General features: G+C 46.8%; 1 protein-coding gene and 1 pseudogene across 1 annotated transcript; both read left to right on the top strand.

Moving 5' to 3' along the window:
- The first annotated feature begins 449 nt into the window (after positions 1-449).
- Positions 450-1,853, top strand: LOC147124692 (uncharacterized). The gene has a single exon (XM_085984010.1). The coding sequence runs from the start codon at positions 699-701 to the stop codon at positions 1,851-1,853; it is 1,155 nt and encodes a 384-aa protein (XP_085840136.1). The 5' UTR covers positions 450-698.
- A 4,768-nt stretch (positions 1,854-6,621) lies between these two features.
- LOC147124693 (uncharacterized) lies at positions 6,622-9,044 on the top strand (annotated as a pseudogene).
- The last annotated feature ends 4,999 nt before the right edge of the window (positions 9,045-14,043 follow it).

The following is a 14,043-nucleotide window of genomic DNA, read 5'->3' on the forward strand; positions in this document are numbered from 1 at the left end:
TTAATCTGTTTCTTGAGATCAATGGAACCTATGAAACCTTATGTTGAAATGTAATGTAAGCTAATCACCTGAAGTTGTTTACCTTGCTGTATAACTATGAGCACTGTACATTCGTAATTTAGAGTGCTGGTGGGCAGTAGGGACTGCTGCAGACTCTCCGTGATATCACGTAATAAATTCCTAAAGCGAACCTCGAAGTCTCCGTCTGATAATTAATTTCGACAGAATTTGGCGTAGTCGGCAGGATCCCTAACAACGGGCTCTAAAAGAACTAAGAAGGTCTAAGTTGGGTATAGCGTCGACCTTGTATATCACTTGGCCCACTTAGGCTCCAATTAGACAAAGGAAATTTAAAAAGGGACTCTCCTAAAAATAAAAGGAAAGTGCCCGGTGCCTCCCAGCTGAAAGGGGGAGAGCACCTAGCGCATCCCAGCCGAAAGAGGGACGGCGTGCGGTTGCCTAGTTATCCGGCCGGTGACTCATGCTGAGCCAAGAAGCCCGTCAGGCTGAGGCAAGACTGCTGAGAAGAGAGAAAAGACTATGGCACCGAATTAAGTAGCTACAAAGAAAATAAAGGGTTGACTTCGAGACTCGCGGACGGAAAAACCGGTGAGCGCTCATTGTATTTTGTGTATATAAAATAACCCGCGGTTGTATAACCAGTAAGTTTAAAACTAAGTTACAGGAGTAAGGAGAAGATGGGAAATAACGGCAGTCGAGCGGATTCGTCCGAGCCTGCCAAGAAAGGAGCCCGAGGCAAGGTAGAACAGGAAGCTGCAAATGGTAAAATCAAGATATGTAAAAGAACGAATGACAGAATAAAAAAGCTTGTGCAACATCGAAAAAAGGTAGGAGATCCCATCGTTCCACCGGGATCGCCAGCCGATACTGTAATAAAAGAAACAGGAGACGATCGGTATGCGGTAACTTTTAGTAGTGATCTGTATGGATGGTCGGGTGGAGATTGGCCTTATGGGGGAAGTTTTAAAATACCTTTAATAAAAGAATGGGAAGAAATTACTAGAAATGAAGGAGGGGATCCTGAGTGGGACACCCCCTATATGTTATGGTGCTTTGCTAGGTGGATGGAAGTAGCAAAAAGACACCAACCCCCAAAGAAGAAGGGGAAACAGAAAGAGGCAGAGGCTAGTCAGAAAAAGGAAGAGGTGCTGCCTAAGGCTCCTGTTGTGGGAATGTATCCCCGAACCCCAGCGGGAGATCCGGTTGAGATGGGGGAAGAGTTAAATAATTTACTAATGATAGCGGCTGCTCTAAGACAGCAACCGGCACGATTTCCGGTGCCGCCTCCATACAATCCACCCCCGCCCGCAGATGAACCCGTAATTGAACCTCCTCCTCCAGCAGAGGCACTCGGAGCAGGAGCTGCTGCACTGCCTGGTAGTAATGTGCAGGACCTACCCTCACGTGACGGACCTACAACTAGGTCACAAACACAACCTGACACTACTACCCATCAACTTCCTCGAGTCATGATAGGAGAGGTGGCAATGTTAAAACCATGGTCCCCAGCGGAAGCTAGAGCTATGATAGCCGAGGCACCAGACCCCTTAAAGAAGCCCACTGCCTTTCATAATTGGCTAGAACAAATATGTACCATTTACAGCCCTCTTCCTGGGGATGTGCTAATGCTGCTAAAATGTGCGTATGGGTCCTCATGGTCGACCCTAAGGGACGGATTTGCTGTTCCCCCGGGAGAAAGTGGAGATTGGCGACAAGATGATGTACAACTGGACCAGGGAAATGAGTCTTTTGCTCACTGGTTAGAACATAGAGGTAAAGAGGCTATAATGAGAGGAGCCAAGAAGCATAGTGACATAGGAGGAGTTACTTGATGTCTGCAAAGAAAGGAGGAGACAATTCCTGATTTTGTAGCTCGATTTAAAAGCAAGTGGGAGGAACATGCGGGAGTTCCGTTAGCAGACAATGGACCTTTGGCAGTACAAACACTGCTAAACTGCATGTTACCCTTTCAAGCTCAAGCCTTTAAAATGATTAATCTAAATTGGCAGACTCAGCCCTGGGTGGACGTAGTTACTGCTCTGGTAAATATGGATAGGGAAGGACTCTTTACTCAGTCGAAAGAGCAAAAGCCAAAAACAGCGGGACAATATTTCCAACAGAATAGAAGAGGATTTGCAGGAAGAGGAGGTTATGGTAGAGGCAGAGGAAGGGGAAGAGGACAATGGCAAATGAGAGATAGATCACAGGATGAATGTAGGAACTGTGGGAAAAGAGGACATTGGGCTAGAGATTGCTGATGCCCCCCAAGGCCACAGCAGGGATACGCCCAACAAGGAGGGTATCCAGCTCCAGGGGCAGAAGGAACTTCCTTTTCTTTCAGTAACCCTAATCCATCCGCATAGGGGTGCCACGGAGAAGCGGTGGTACAGGCGGCTGTGATCAGATTGTCCAAATCCATGAGAGAACAGCCTATGGCTACAGTTAAAATAGGAAATAGCCATTTGGACCTTCTGGTCGATACCGGTGCAACAATGTCCTCTGTACCCCCCTCCGTGGGTATACCCGCCAGTCAATTTTACGTTGTAAGCATGGGAGTAGCCGGTATCCCTATGTTAGAACCCCTCTCCAAACCTACCGAAATTCAAGTGCACGGGCAATCCGTCACAGACACCCTCATAATTTCTCAGACCGCCCCTCTCCCTATGTTGGGAAGACAGGCTTTATGTAAATTGGGAGCAGTTATATACTGCACTCGAGACGGCATGTTCATGGAACTGCCTCAAATACAAACTCATCAGCTAATGAATTTAATGATAGAGGAAAAGCAAGTAGAAGGAGCCCCCATTTTGTACTGCTGGCAGCTGAATAGCAATCCTTATGGCCAATTGGTAAAAAATGTATACCAAGCCTTGCAGGAATTGGAAGATCCTCAGGGGCAGTATTTACAATATCTAATTGAAACCAGTAGAGAAAAGAAACGGACCCATTGTACGGCATGGTACACGCATAAAGAAACACCCAATTATCAAGAATTGGTTTGCTCATACCTAAACCAGCCAGAATTGCTGCAGATTTCACCTTATTTATTCTTTGGAGATAAAGGCCTGGGAATGTTGGTTCACCGTACACACGAACAAAAAGAAAGATTTAGGATGCATCACACATCCGAACCCCACCTGACTATAGCAGTCAGAGCCCCGGCTAAGGCGAAGGAAGTGGGGGAGATGATAAAAAGAATACAACACCACAAGCCAGTCTATTCCATCACGTTGCCAATTCAAGCTGGAAAGGTGGAGATAGAATTCTTTAATGAAACAGAGGGAAAAATTCGCTGGTTAAGAAAAGAATGGGATACTATTTTTGAAAGACAGCAGCCCCCTAAGGAAAATCCGCAATTGTTACCATGGGCATTGACTAAAGTACCTTCTGAATTATGGGCAAAGCACAAGAATCATGTGGGAAAGGTGCATTCGGCACCTGAACATAGGGTCCAGCTACAGAAGAATGCTGTTTTGCCCTGTCTAAAGCAGTACCGCCTGGCCCCAGAGGCCGAGGAAGGAATAGCAGCGGTAATACATTCTTTACTGCAGCAAAGGGTTTTAGTCAAAACACAGAGCCCCTGCAATACTCCTATTTTGCCCATCCCGAAAGTAGGAAGACCAAATGACTGGCGTTTTGTGCAAGATCTCCGGGCGATCAATAAAATAGTCATTCCCATTGCTCCCTTGGTGCCAGATACCAACATCACCCTCTCCTCTATACCAGCTGATGCAACTACCTTTTCGGTTATCGATTTGTGTTCTGCTTTCTTCTCCATACCACTGCATAAGGACAGTCAATATCTGTTTGCATTTACTTATAAAAATCAGCAATATACCTGGACCAGGTTGCCCCAGGGGTATACTGAAAGTCCTGCGGTGTATGCGGCAGCGGTTAAAAATGACTTGGAGGAATGTCAGTTATCGGATCAGTCCACCTTAATCCAGTACGCAGATGACCTTTTGGTTGCCTCCCGAACGGGGCCAGACTGCCAAGAAGATACTATAAAATTGCTCCAGCATCTGGCTAGCAGGGGACACAGGGTGTCCTCCGAGAAGTTGCAGTTTTGCCAAACATCCGTCCAGTATTTGGGTTTTCAGTTGGAGTATGGACAGCGAAGGTTGGGACTGGAAAGAATAAGAGCAGTGGATAAAGTGCTGATCCCGCGAACAAAGAAGGACATTTTGTCGTTTCTGGGAATGGTGGGTTATTGTAGACAATGGATATATGACTACAGAGAAATGGATGCGGTCTTACGATCAGCTACGCTGCAGACAGAGCCCCCCATAGTCGAATGGACGCCAGAACGAGATAAGGCATTCAGTGATCTTAAAAAAGCTATGGTCAATGCTCCCGCGTTAGGACTACCTAAGTATAATAAGCCTTTTCAGTTATACGTCAATGAAAGAGAAGGCTTTGCAACAGGAGTACTGGCACAAGAACATGGGGGAGGAAAAAGGCCTGTAGCATATTACTCTGTAGCCTTACCAGCCGTAGTGAGAGACATGCCAGCCTGCTTACGAGCCGTTGCTGCAACCGCCACAATAGTGGAAAAATCCATCCCTATTGTGCTTGATCACCCTTGTGTGGTAATTGTTCCCCACGCAGTGCTGCTATTATTAAATTCGGCAGCTACTCAGCACTTTACGGCGGCAAGAAGGACTGGGTATGAGATAATCCTCTTGTCACACTCTAATTATACCTACCAGCGATCACCAGCTGTCAACCCGGCGAGCTTTGTGCCAATACCAACAGAACATCCAGGTGAACCAGAACACGACTGCTTGTTAACTGTTGAAGCCACCACTACACCCAGGTCAGATTTGCTAAGTGATCCTATTGATAATCCTGACTTGATCCTCTTCACGGATGGTTCTTCGCATCGACCTAGTGATGATCAACTATTAGCAGGTTATGCGGTGGTGACTCCTCATGAATTATTGGAAGCTTATGCGTTGCCACCTGGCACATCTGCACAAGCAGCTGAACTATATGCATTAACCAGAGCCTGTATTTTGGCTAAAGATCAAAGTGTCAATATCTATACTGACTCCCGTTATGCATTTGGGGTAGTGCATGATTTTGGACAATTATGGAAAAACAGAGGTTTTATTACATCCTCAGGAAAATCTATTAAGCATGCGCAAATGGTGTTAAATTTGTTGGAGGCTATTCAGTTGCCAAGTAAAATTGCAGTACTAAAATGTGAGGCCCACACCATGGCAAGTGATGAAGTCTCGTGTGGAAATAGGTTTGCTGATAGTGCGGCTAAAGAGGTCGCACTGAGGCAGGCCCCACAGCTTCAAGCCGCCAAAAATACCGTTAGTAACTTTCCTCCAGAACTTCCTAGTAGCATTGATGCTGATCTACTACGACAGGCCCAAAGTCAGGCAACAGTCCAAGAAAAACGTACTTGGAGTAAGGCAGGTTGCTATCAAGATCATGGTATATGGATGCATCCTGATGGCCGAGTGGTTTGCCCACGAAGCTTGTTTTTGCCCCTGTCTCGCCTGGCACATGGACAGGCTCACATGGGCAAAGGAGGGATGGCACATGCATTGTCCCAACAATGGTATGCACCAGGAATAACGGTAACAATTGAAAAAGTTGCCAGAACGTGTTTAGTATGTCAGCAGAACAATAGAGGGAAATCGCCCGCAAATTTTGATCACCTACCCCAACCAGAGCTGCCCTTTGAGAATCTACAGATAGATTTTGTACATATGCCCGCAGTAAAAGGATTTAAGTACATACTGGTAATAGTAGATATGTTCTCCAGATGGGTAGAGGCATACCCCACTAGGAGGGATGATGCCAGAACAGTAGTAAGCATTCTGCTAAAAGAAATAATACCTAGATTTGGAATACCTATGGGAATAAACAGTGACAGAGGAACTCATTTCACCAGCAAACTTATAAAAAACTTAACTGAAGCCCTTGGATTTCAATGGAAATTGCACATACCTTACCAGCCACAATCCTCAGGAATAGTGGAAAGAGTGAATGGGGAAATCAAGGCCGCCCTAACCAAAGTATGCCAGCAAAATGGGTTGCAATGGTCGGATGCCGTGCCAGTAGTAATGTATGCCCTGAGAAATCAGAAAAATAGAAACACAGGTCTGACACCACATGAGATCTTGATGGGCTGGCCTATGACAACAGGCACACGCCCACCCATGACTCCAGAGAAGGTGGCATTAATTTGGAATGATGAAAAATCATTAAAATATGCTCAGGCCATGTGTGAAACAGCAGGAAGAATACATGAGAAAGTGAGACAGGCCCAGACGCGCCCCACAGAAGGAAACATGCACCCCTTTAAACCCGGAGATCAAGTTTATGTGAAAGCGCTAAATAAAGAATCTTTTTCTCCTAGGTGGAAAGGACCATATTTGGTGCTGCTTACAACTCGAACAGCTCTCAAATTGAAAGAAAAACCTGATTGGGTACACGCTACAAGGTGCAAGTTGCATCATCCGGAGGAAACACCGGGTGGAGTATAAACATACTGCACCAGACACCACTTCAGAAACGGGAAAAGATCCGTGCCCACCATAATTTGGCACCCATTGAAGGACTGATTACTTTTGGATTGCTATATATGTTTATATTTAATGCTGTATAACAATAATTAGGATAATTTAAAGATTTCTAGGATAAATCAGGAAATATGTTAAACCAGATAATAATAATCGGCCTATGTGCAATAAGGACAGCCGCCTGGACCATCCTGCCTACTGAAAAAACAGAATGGGCAGGCCAGTTAGGATGGAAGGCGAGAGACAGTAACCAATCGCAGGGAACTTACACTTGTAACAATGGCACCATTTGTGTAATTGCTAATTGGACGATTAATTGCGAAGCCTGTGGGATGTTCGAAATGAAATCTGGGATGGATAAAATAGTATTTAGCCAAGGATCTAATATAACTCTAAGTATAAAATGGGAAAAAGGAGTGAACATAAGTTGTAGGATAGAGAATGACACTGACATACTAAACAATTATACTAAATTATGGAAATGGTATAAAAATGACACAAGAACCGGAGACATGGAACAACCGATATATTTGAAAGACGGTCAGGCGTACGGATGCGTAAATGCAACTCTTATAGAAGGAAGACCTCACTGGTATGGGGAAACATTCTTCGCAAAGAAAACGAAACAGATAGAAAGTCCTATGGACCATTTGCAAAGATTGCATTCTACCTGTACCCCGGTCTTGATCTCCCCATATACTCTAAATTTGACAGTACAGGTACAATATGAGGATAAAAAAGATACTGGATGTAATATTACTACTATGCAAGCCAAATTGAATAAGAGAGTTAGGATCGGGAGAAGGAGAAGGGACTTAGCAACGGTCTTGGGAGGAATAGGAACTGGTATAGGAGGCCTAAATGCAATAGATATTGAAACATTGCAGAATAAAATACAGCAAGTAGGAGGGCTGACAGGAGATGCTATAAAATTAAGAAATGCTTGGGACAATGGACTGACAGCAGCGATGTTAACACAGTGGATATCAGATACAATGAGTTGGAAGCAAGTAAATAAGGTAGAAAAGGAACAAGAGAATGTTGCAAAGGGACAAGAGAAAGTCAATAATCATACTCAATGTATGTTTAAAGAAATTACCAAGCAGTCATTGAGGGCTGAGCTAGAACGAATCGCTATGTCAGGACATGCTCCTAGTTGGATGAGAATTTTCGGATTTGAAGGAAATAATCTAGAAGTAAAACCTGATCAAAGATATACTAAATGTGACCTTAAGGGATGTAATTTTACAATGAAAGTGGTAAATGTGACAAAAGCCAAAACCTGGTGTCAGTTCTTGGTATTGCCCCAACTGTTTGGAGAAAACTTTTGGTATCCCGAATTTCATGGTAAATGGATAGATCAGGGGAATAAGACCCACGATGCCTCGGATTGCCAAGATTGGCCGTTTGGAAAAGTATGCCCATTGCATACCCCTATATATGAACCTTGCTCATTGCAACATAGTAGAGGTACATGTATTTGGAATTTGAAACCTTGTAATGATACTACCTTGCCTGAGATAGGCCAGAACTATCTGTGTATTAGCAGTGCCTAGCCTATATATGTAGACGGGATTTTGAAAAGGCCCCCTTTAAACACTTGCATAAAAGATGTTTATACTGTGTTTGACCCACATACCAACAAGACATATCAGTTGGGAAAATGGGCTACGGTAATGCAAAGAAGAACTGTATTGGGGATAGAAAATGCCCCCCCTACAGTTAATTTGGCTAATCTGACGAAATTTTTGAAAAACAATGAAAAGATAGCAGAAGCCTTAGCGAAAAGAGGAAGAGATCTGCACCATTTAAAAGCAGTGATGGATTATGATGAGCAAGGTTTGATTCAAATAGCTACGCAAATAACAGATTTGACGGTACACCACTGGTGGGATGTGTTTAAAGGATGGTCACCTAAAACATCCGCAGTGCTGGAATTGTTTGTTCACCCGATGGTTATATTTTGTGTAGTGACAGGAGTTTTATTTATATTAATTTGTATAATGTGGATAAGAGTGAGATATCTGCTAGCACAAACAGTAGAATCAGTAGCATCTGTAAAAAGAGCTACGAAAGTACTAGAGAGAAAGGAAAGAAAAAGAGCAAACCAGGATGACTATGATGAAGAAGATTGTCTAAAAATGCATCCTTTCCCAAAGGGATATTATCCTCCCTATGAAAACGAACTGAATACAATGCCGTAAAGCAGTGTTGATCAGTAAAGATCAACAAGGAGGGAATTGTGGGAGAAAATGTATTAAACATTAAGGCATGCTGGGATACTTGACCACTTTACTAATTGAACAAAGGACACTAAACTAGTTAAAACTAAAAGAACTGCTGACTGCCATAATGAAGTCAAGCTGACCTTTTGGCTTAGGACATCTGGTGATAAAATGTGAACATGTTAATCTGTTTCTTGAGAACAATGGAACCTATGAAACTTTATGTTGAAATGTAATGTAAGCTAATCACCTGAAGTTGTTTACCTTGCTGTATAACTATGAGCGCTGTACATTCATAATTTAGAGTGCTGGTGGGCAGTAGGGACTGCTGCAGACTCTCCGTGATATCACGTAATAAATTCCTAAAGCGAACCTCGAAGTCTCCGTCTGATAATTAATTTCCTCGACATATGTATTGTGTGTTCTCCTCCCACCTGTGGTGGCGCTGTCACAGCAGATAAATGGTTGGGTGTTCTCTTGGTTAAGTTTAGCTCTCTTTGTTCGGAACTTCCCAGAACTTCCTTTCCTTCCTGAATAAAGCACTTCATGTTTGAATCTCTGAGTTCTGAGTCCTAAATTGTGTCTAGGTAGAAAGGTACCGACACAACAGTGACCTCTCTCCACTCCTGATCGTGACCTCTCTCCCCTCCCCATCGCGACCCCTCTCTCCCCTTCCAATCATGACCTCTCTCCCCTCCCGATCGTGACCTCGCTCCACTCCCGAACCTCTCTCCGCTCCCGATCACGACCTCTCTCCCCTCCTGATTGCGACCTCTCTCTCCTCCCGATCGCGACCTCTCTCTCCTCCCGATCGCGACCTCTCCTCCCGATCGCGACCTCTCCTCCGATCGTGACCTCTCCCACCTCCTGATCGTGTCCTCTGTCACCTCCCGATTGTGTCCTCTCCCAGCTCCCGATCGTGACCTCTCTCTCCCCTCCTGCTCACGACCTCTCTCCCCTCCCGATCACGACCTCTCTCCCCTCCCGAACCTCTCTCTGCTCCCGATCGTGACCTCTCCCTTCCCGATCGTGACCTCTCTCCCCTTCCGATCGTGACCTCTCTCCCCTCCCGATCATGACCTCTCTCCGCTCCAGATTGTGGCCTCTCCCCTCCCGATCGTGACCTCTCCCTTCCCGATCGTGACCTCTCCCTTCCCGATCGTGACCTCTCTCCCCTCCCGATCGTGACCTCTCTGCTCTCCCGATCGTGACCTCTCTCCGCTCCTGATTGTGACCTCACCCCTCCCGATCATGAACTCTCCCTTCCCGATCATGACCTCTCTCCTCTCCCGATCGTGACCTCTCTCCTCTCCCGATCGTGACCTCTCTCCTCTCCCGATCGTGACTGTTATATATTGTGTGTTCTCCTCCCACCTGTGGTGGCGCTGTCACAGCAGATAAATGGTTGGGTGTTCTCTTGGTTGAGTTTAGCTCTCTTTGTTCGGAACTTCCCAGAACTTCCTTTCCTTCCTGAATAAAGCACTTCATGTTTGAATCTCTGAGTTCTGAGTCCTAAATTGTGTCTAGGTAGAAATGTACCGACACAACAGTGACCTCTCTCCACTCCTGATCGTGACCTCTCTCCCCTCCCCATCGCGACCTCTCTGTCCCCTTCCGATCGTGACCTCTCTCCTCTCCCGATCGTGACCTCTCTCCCCTCCCGATTGTGACCTCTCTCCCCTCCCCATCGTGACCTCTCTCCCTCCCAATCGCGACCTCGCTCCCCTCCCGAACCTCTCTCCGCTCCCGATCACGACCTCTCCCCTCCCGATCGTGACCTCTCTCTCCTCCCGAACCTCTCTCCCCTCCCGATCGTGACCTCTCTCCCCTCCCGATCGTGACCTCTCTCCGCTCCCGATTGTGACCTCTCCCCTCCCGATCATGACCTCTCCCTTCCCGATCGTGACCTCTCTCCCCTCCCGATCGTGACCTCTCTCCTCTCCCGATCGTGACCTCTCTCCGCTCCCGATCGTGACCTCTCTCCGCTCCTGATTGTGACCTCTCCCCTCCCGATCGTGACCTCTCCCTTCCCGATCGTGACCTCTCCCTTCCCAATCGTGACCTCTCTCCCCTCCCGATCGTGACCTCTCTCGCCTCCCGATCGTGACTGTTATATATTGTGTGTTCTCCTCCCACCTGTGGTGGCGCTGTCACAGCAGATAAATGGTTGGGTGTTCTCTTGGTTAAGTTTAGCTCACTTTGTTCGGAACTTTCCAGAACTTCCTTTTTTTCCTGAATAAAGCACTTCATGTCTGAATCTCTGAGTTCTGAGTCCTAAATTGTGTCGAGGTAGAAAGGTACCGACACAACAAGTGGCGACGAGGATCGGATGAATCTGCGTTGTGGGAACTTTCTTGTTTTCGACTACAAAACACTCGGAACAGAGATTGCAGCATCACATTAACGTTACGGCAGTGAGTAAACAGAAATTTTAATTTGAAACGTGAGATGGCTACTATATTAGGAAACATCAGTGATTTTGATGAAAATGTGGATCAATGGATCGCATATACAGAACGTTTTGACTATTTTGTATTGGCGAATGCGATCGCAAACGAAACGGTCGTGCCTACCTTTTTGAGTGTAATGGGGCCGAAGACATTCAATTTACTTTGCAGCCTCATGCAGCCAGATAAGCAAGGAACTAAAATATATAAGCAACTAGTGGAAATTCTTGGAGCACATTTTTCACCAAAACCTCTGGTTATTGCCGAGAGATTTAGATTTCACAAATGGAATCAAGAGGAGGGGGAATCAGTGACGATGTTTATTGCTGTTTTAAAAAGGTTGTCAGAACCTTTATCCCCTACCGATCGCGACCTCTCTCCCCTACCGATTGCGACCTCTCTCCCCTCCTGATTGCGACCTCTCTCCCCTCCCGATAGTGACCTCTCTCCCCTCCCGATAGCGACCTCTCTCTCCTCCCGATCATGACCTCTCTCCCCTCCCGATCGTGACCTCTCTCTCCTCCCGATCATGACCTCTCTCTCCTCCCGATCGTGACCTCTCCCACCTCCCAATCGTGACCTCTCCCACCTCTCAATCGTGACCTCTCCCCTCCCGATCGCAACCTCTCTCCCCTCCCGATCACGACCTCTCTCCCCTCCCAATCGTGACCTCTCTCCCCTCCCGATCGTGACCTCTCTCCCCTCCCGATCACGACCTCTCTCCCCTCCCGATCGTGACCTCTCTCCCCTCCCGATCGTGACCTCTCTCCCCTCCCGGTCATCTCTCCCCTCCCGATCATGTCCTCTCTCTCTCCTCCAGATCCTCTCTCCCCGCCCGATCCTCTCTCCCCCCTCCCGATTGCCAGATTGGTTGCGGCCTCTTGCCGTTGGTTTTCCTGCCTGGTCCCTGGCAAGACTGTCAATTTGGCCAGCTGCCGGACGGGAATCATAGAAACATAGAAAGTTACAGCATGGAAGGAGGCCATTTCGGCCCATCATGTCCGCGCCAGCCAACAAAGAGCTATCCAGCCTAATCCCACTTCCAAGCTCTTGGTCCGTAGCCCTGCAGGTTAGAGCATCCCAAGTGCACATCCAAGTACTTTTTAAATGTGGTTACGGTTTCTGCCTCTACCACCCTTTCAGGAAATGAGTTCCAGACCCCCACAACCTTCTAGGTGAAGAAATTTCCCCTGAAATCTCCACTAAACCTTCACCAAATTGCCCCCTGGTTTTTGACCCCTCTGCTAAGGGAAATATGTCCTTTCTATCCACTTTACCTAGGCCCTTCATAATTTTATACAACTCAATAAGGTCTCCCCTCAGCCTCCTCTGTTCCAAGGAAAACAGACCCAGCCTATCCAGTCTTTCCTCATAGCTAAGATTCTCTACTCCCAGCAACATCCTTGTAAATCTCCTTTGTACCCTCTCTAGTGCAATCACATCTTTCCTGTAATGTGGTGACCAGAACTGCACGCAGTATTCTAGCTGAGGGCTAACTAGTGTTTTATACAGTTGAAGCATAACCCCCCTGCTTGGAACAATAAAATGATAACGAGGTCCTGCAGTTAAGTTCGGCCTCGCCAAGTTCCTTGGCTGTTTCGGCCGCCCGGTAAATCTCGGGGCCAATCACATTGTTCATTTTCACACTCCATGCCTGATAACAAATTCTAACTGTGGACCATTGCGCATTACTTTGCATTTTGCCACATTTAGTTCCACCTGCTATTCCTTAGCCCACTGACTTCACTTGTTAGATTAATTTGCATGCTGTCGATTATGGCTACACCTGACCACATTGTTCGAATGAATGCTGTTAACAGCAACGTTCAGTACACACCACAGCCAAACTCCACTAGTCATGCACACCCCTCCATGTACTACCGAAATTCCACCAGAATGTTTCCTGCCCCACAAGAGGGGAGAACACACTGGATCAAGTCTACACGAGCATTATAGACGCTTATAAGGCCATTCCCTGCCCCCACCTTGGGAAGTCTGACCACCTCTCCCTGTTTCTAGCCCCGGCATACAAACCGCTCATCAAAAGAGTGAGAACATCAGTGAGATCAGTGAAAGTATGGCCAGAGGGGGCAGTCTCGGAGCTTCAGGATTGCTTCGAACGCACTGATTGGGGCATGTTTGCCCATAATGACATCGAGGAATACGCATCCACAGTGCTATTCTACATTAACAGTTGCATCGAGGTCGTCACGACCCATAAAAATATCAGGACATACCCCAACCAGAAACCCTGGATGAACGGAGAGGTCCGCTCGCTGTTGAAAGCGCGCGACGCAGCATTTAAATCTGGCGACGCGGCGGCTTACAGTGCAACTAGGACCAATCTAAAAAAGGGTATCAGGACTGCCAAAAGGAAACAGACACTGCGGATAGAGGATCATTTCCACAACAACTCGGACCCCCGGCGCATGTGGCAAGGCATCCAGTCCATCACTGACTACAAGAGCAAAAACACCAGCCCCCCGGTTAGCGATGCCTCCCTTCCGGAGGAGCTTAACAACTTCTACGCTCGCTTCGACAGGGACAACAGAGAGCCGGCTACCAAAGCCTTGCCACCCCCGGAAGACCAGGTGCTCACTCTGTCGACCTCCGACGTAAGGGGTGTTCTACGCGGAGTGAACACACGAAAGGCTGCTGGACCGGATAGCATCCCTAGACGGGTACTCAAGGAATGTGCTGATCAGCTGGCTGATGTCTTCACCGCCATCTTCAATCTGTCATTGGCCCAGGCAGTAGTCCCTACATGCTTCAAGACCGCTACCATTATTCCTGTGCCAAAACAAACGGCTG

The sequence above is a fragment of the Somniosus microcephalus genome, chromosome 1 (genome assembly GCF_052327205.1).
Source record: "Somniosus microcephalus isolate GS21.2 chromosome 1, FLI_Smic_1.0, whole genome shotgun sequence".
Lineage (NCBI taxonomy): Eukaryota > Metazoa > Chordata > Chondrichthyes > Squaliformes > Somniosidae > Somniosus > Somniosus microcephalus.

What these genes read in the sequence shown, in the direction of transcription:
- LOC147124692 (XM_085984010.1), top strand. Translation starts at nt 699, where the DNA reads ATGGGAAATAACGGCAGTCGAGCGGATTCGTCCGAGCCTGCCAAGAAA.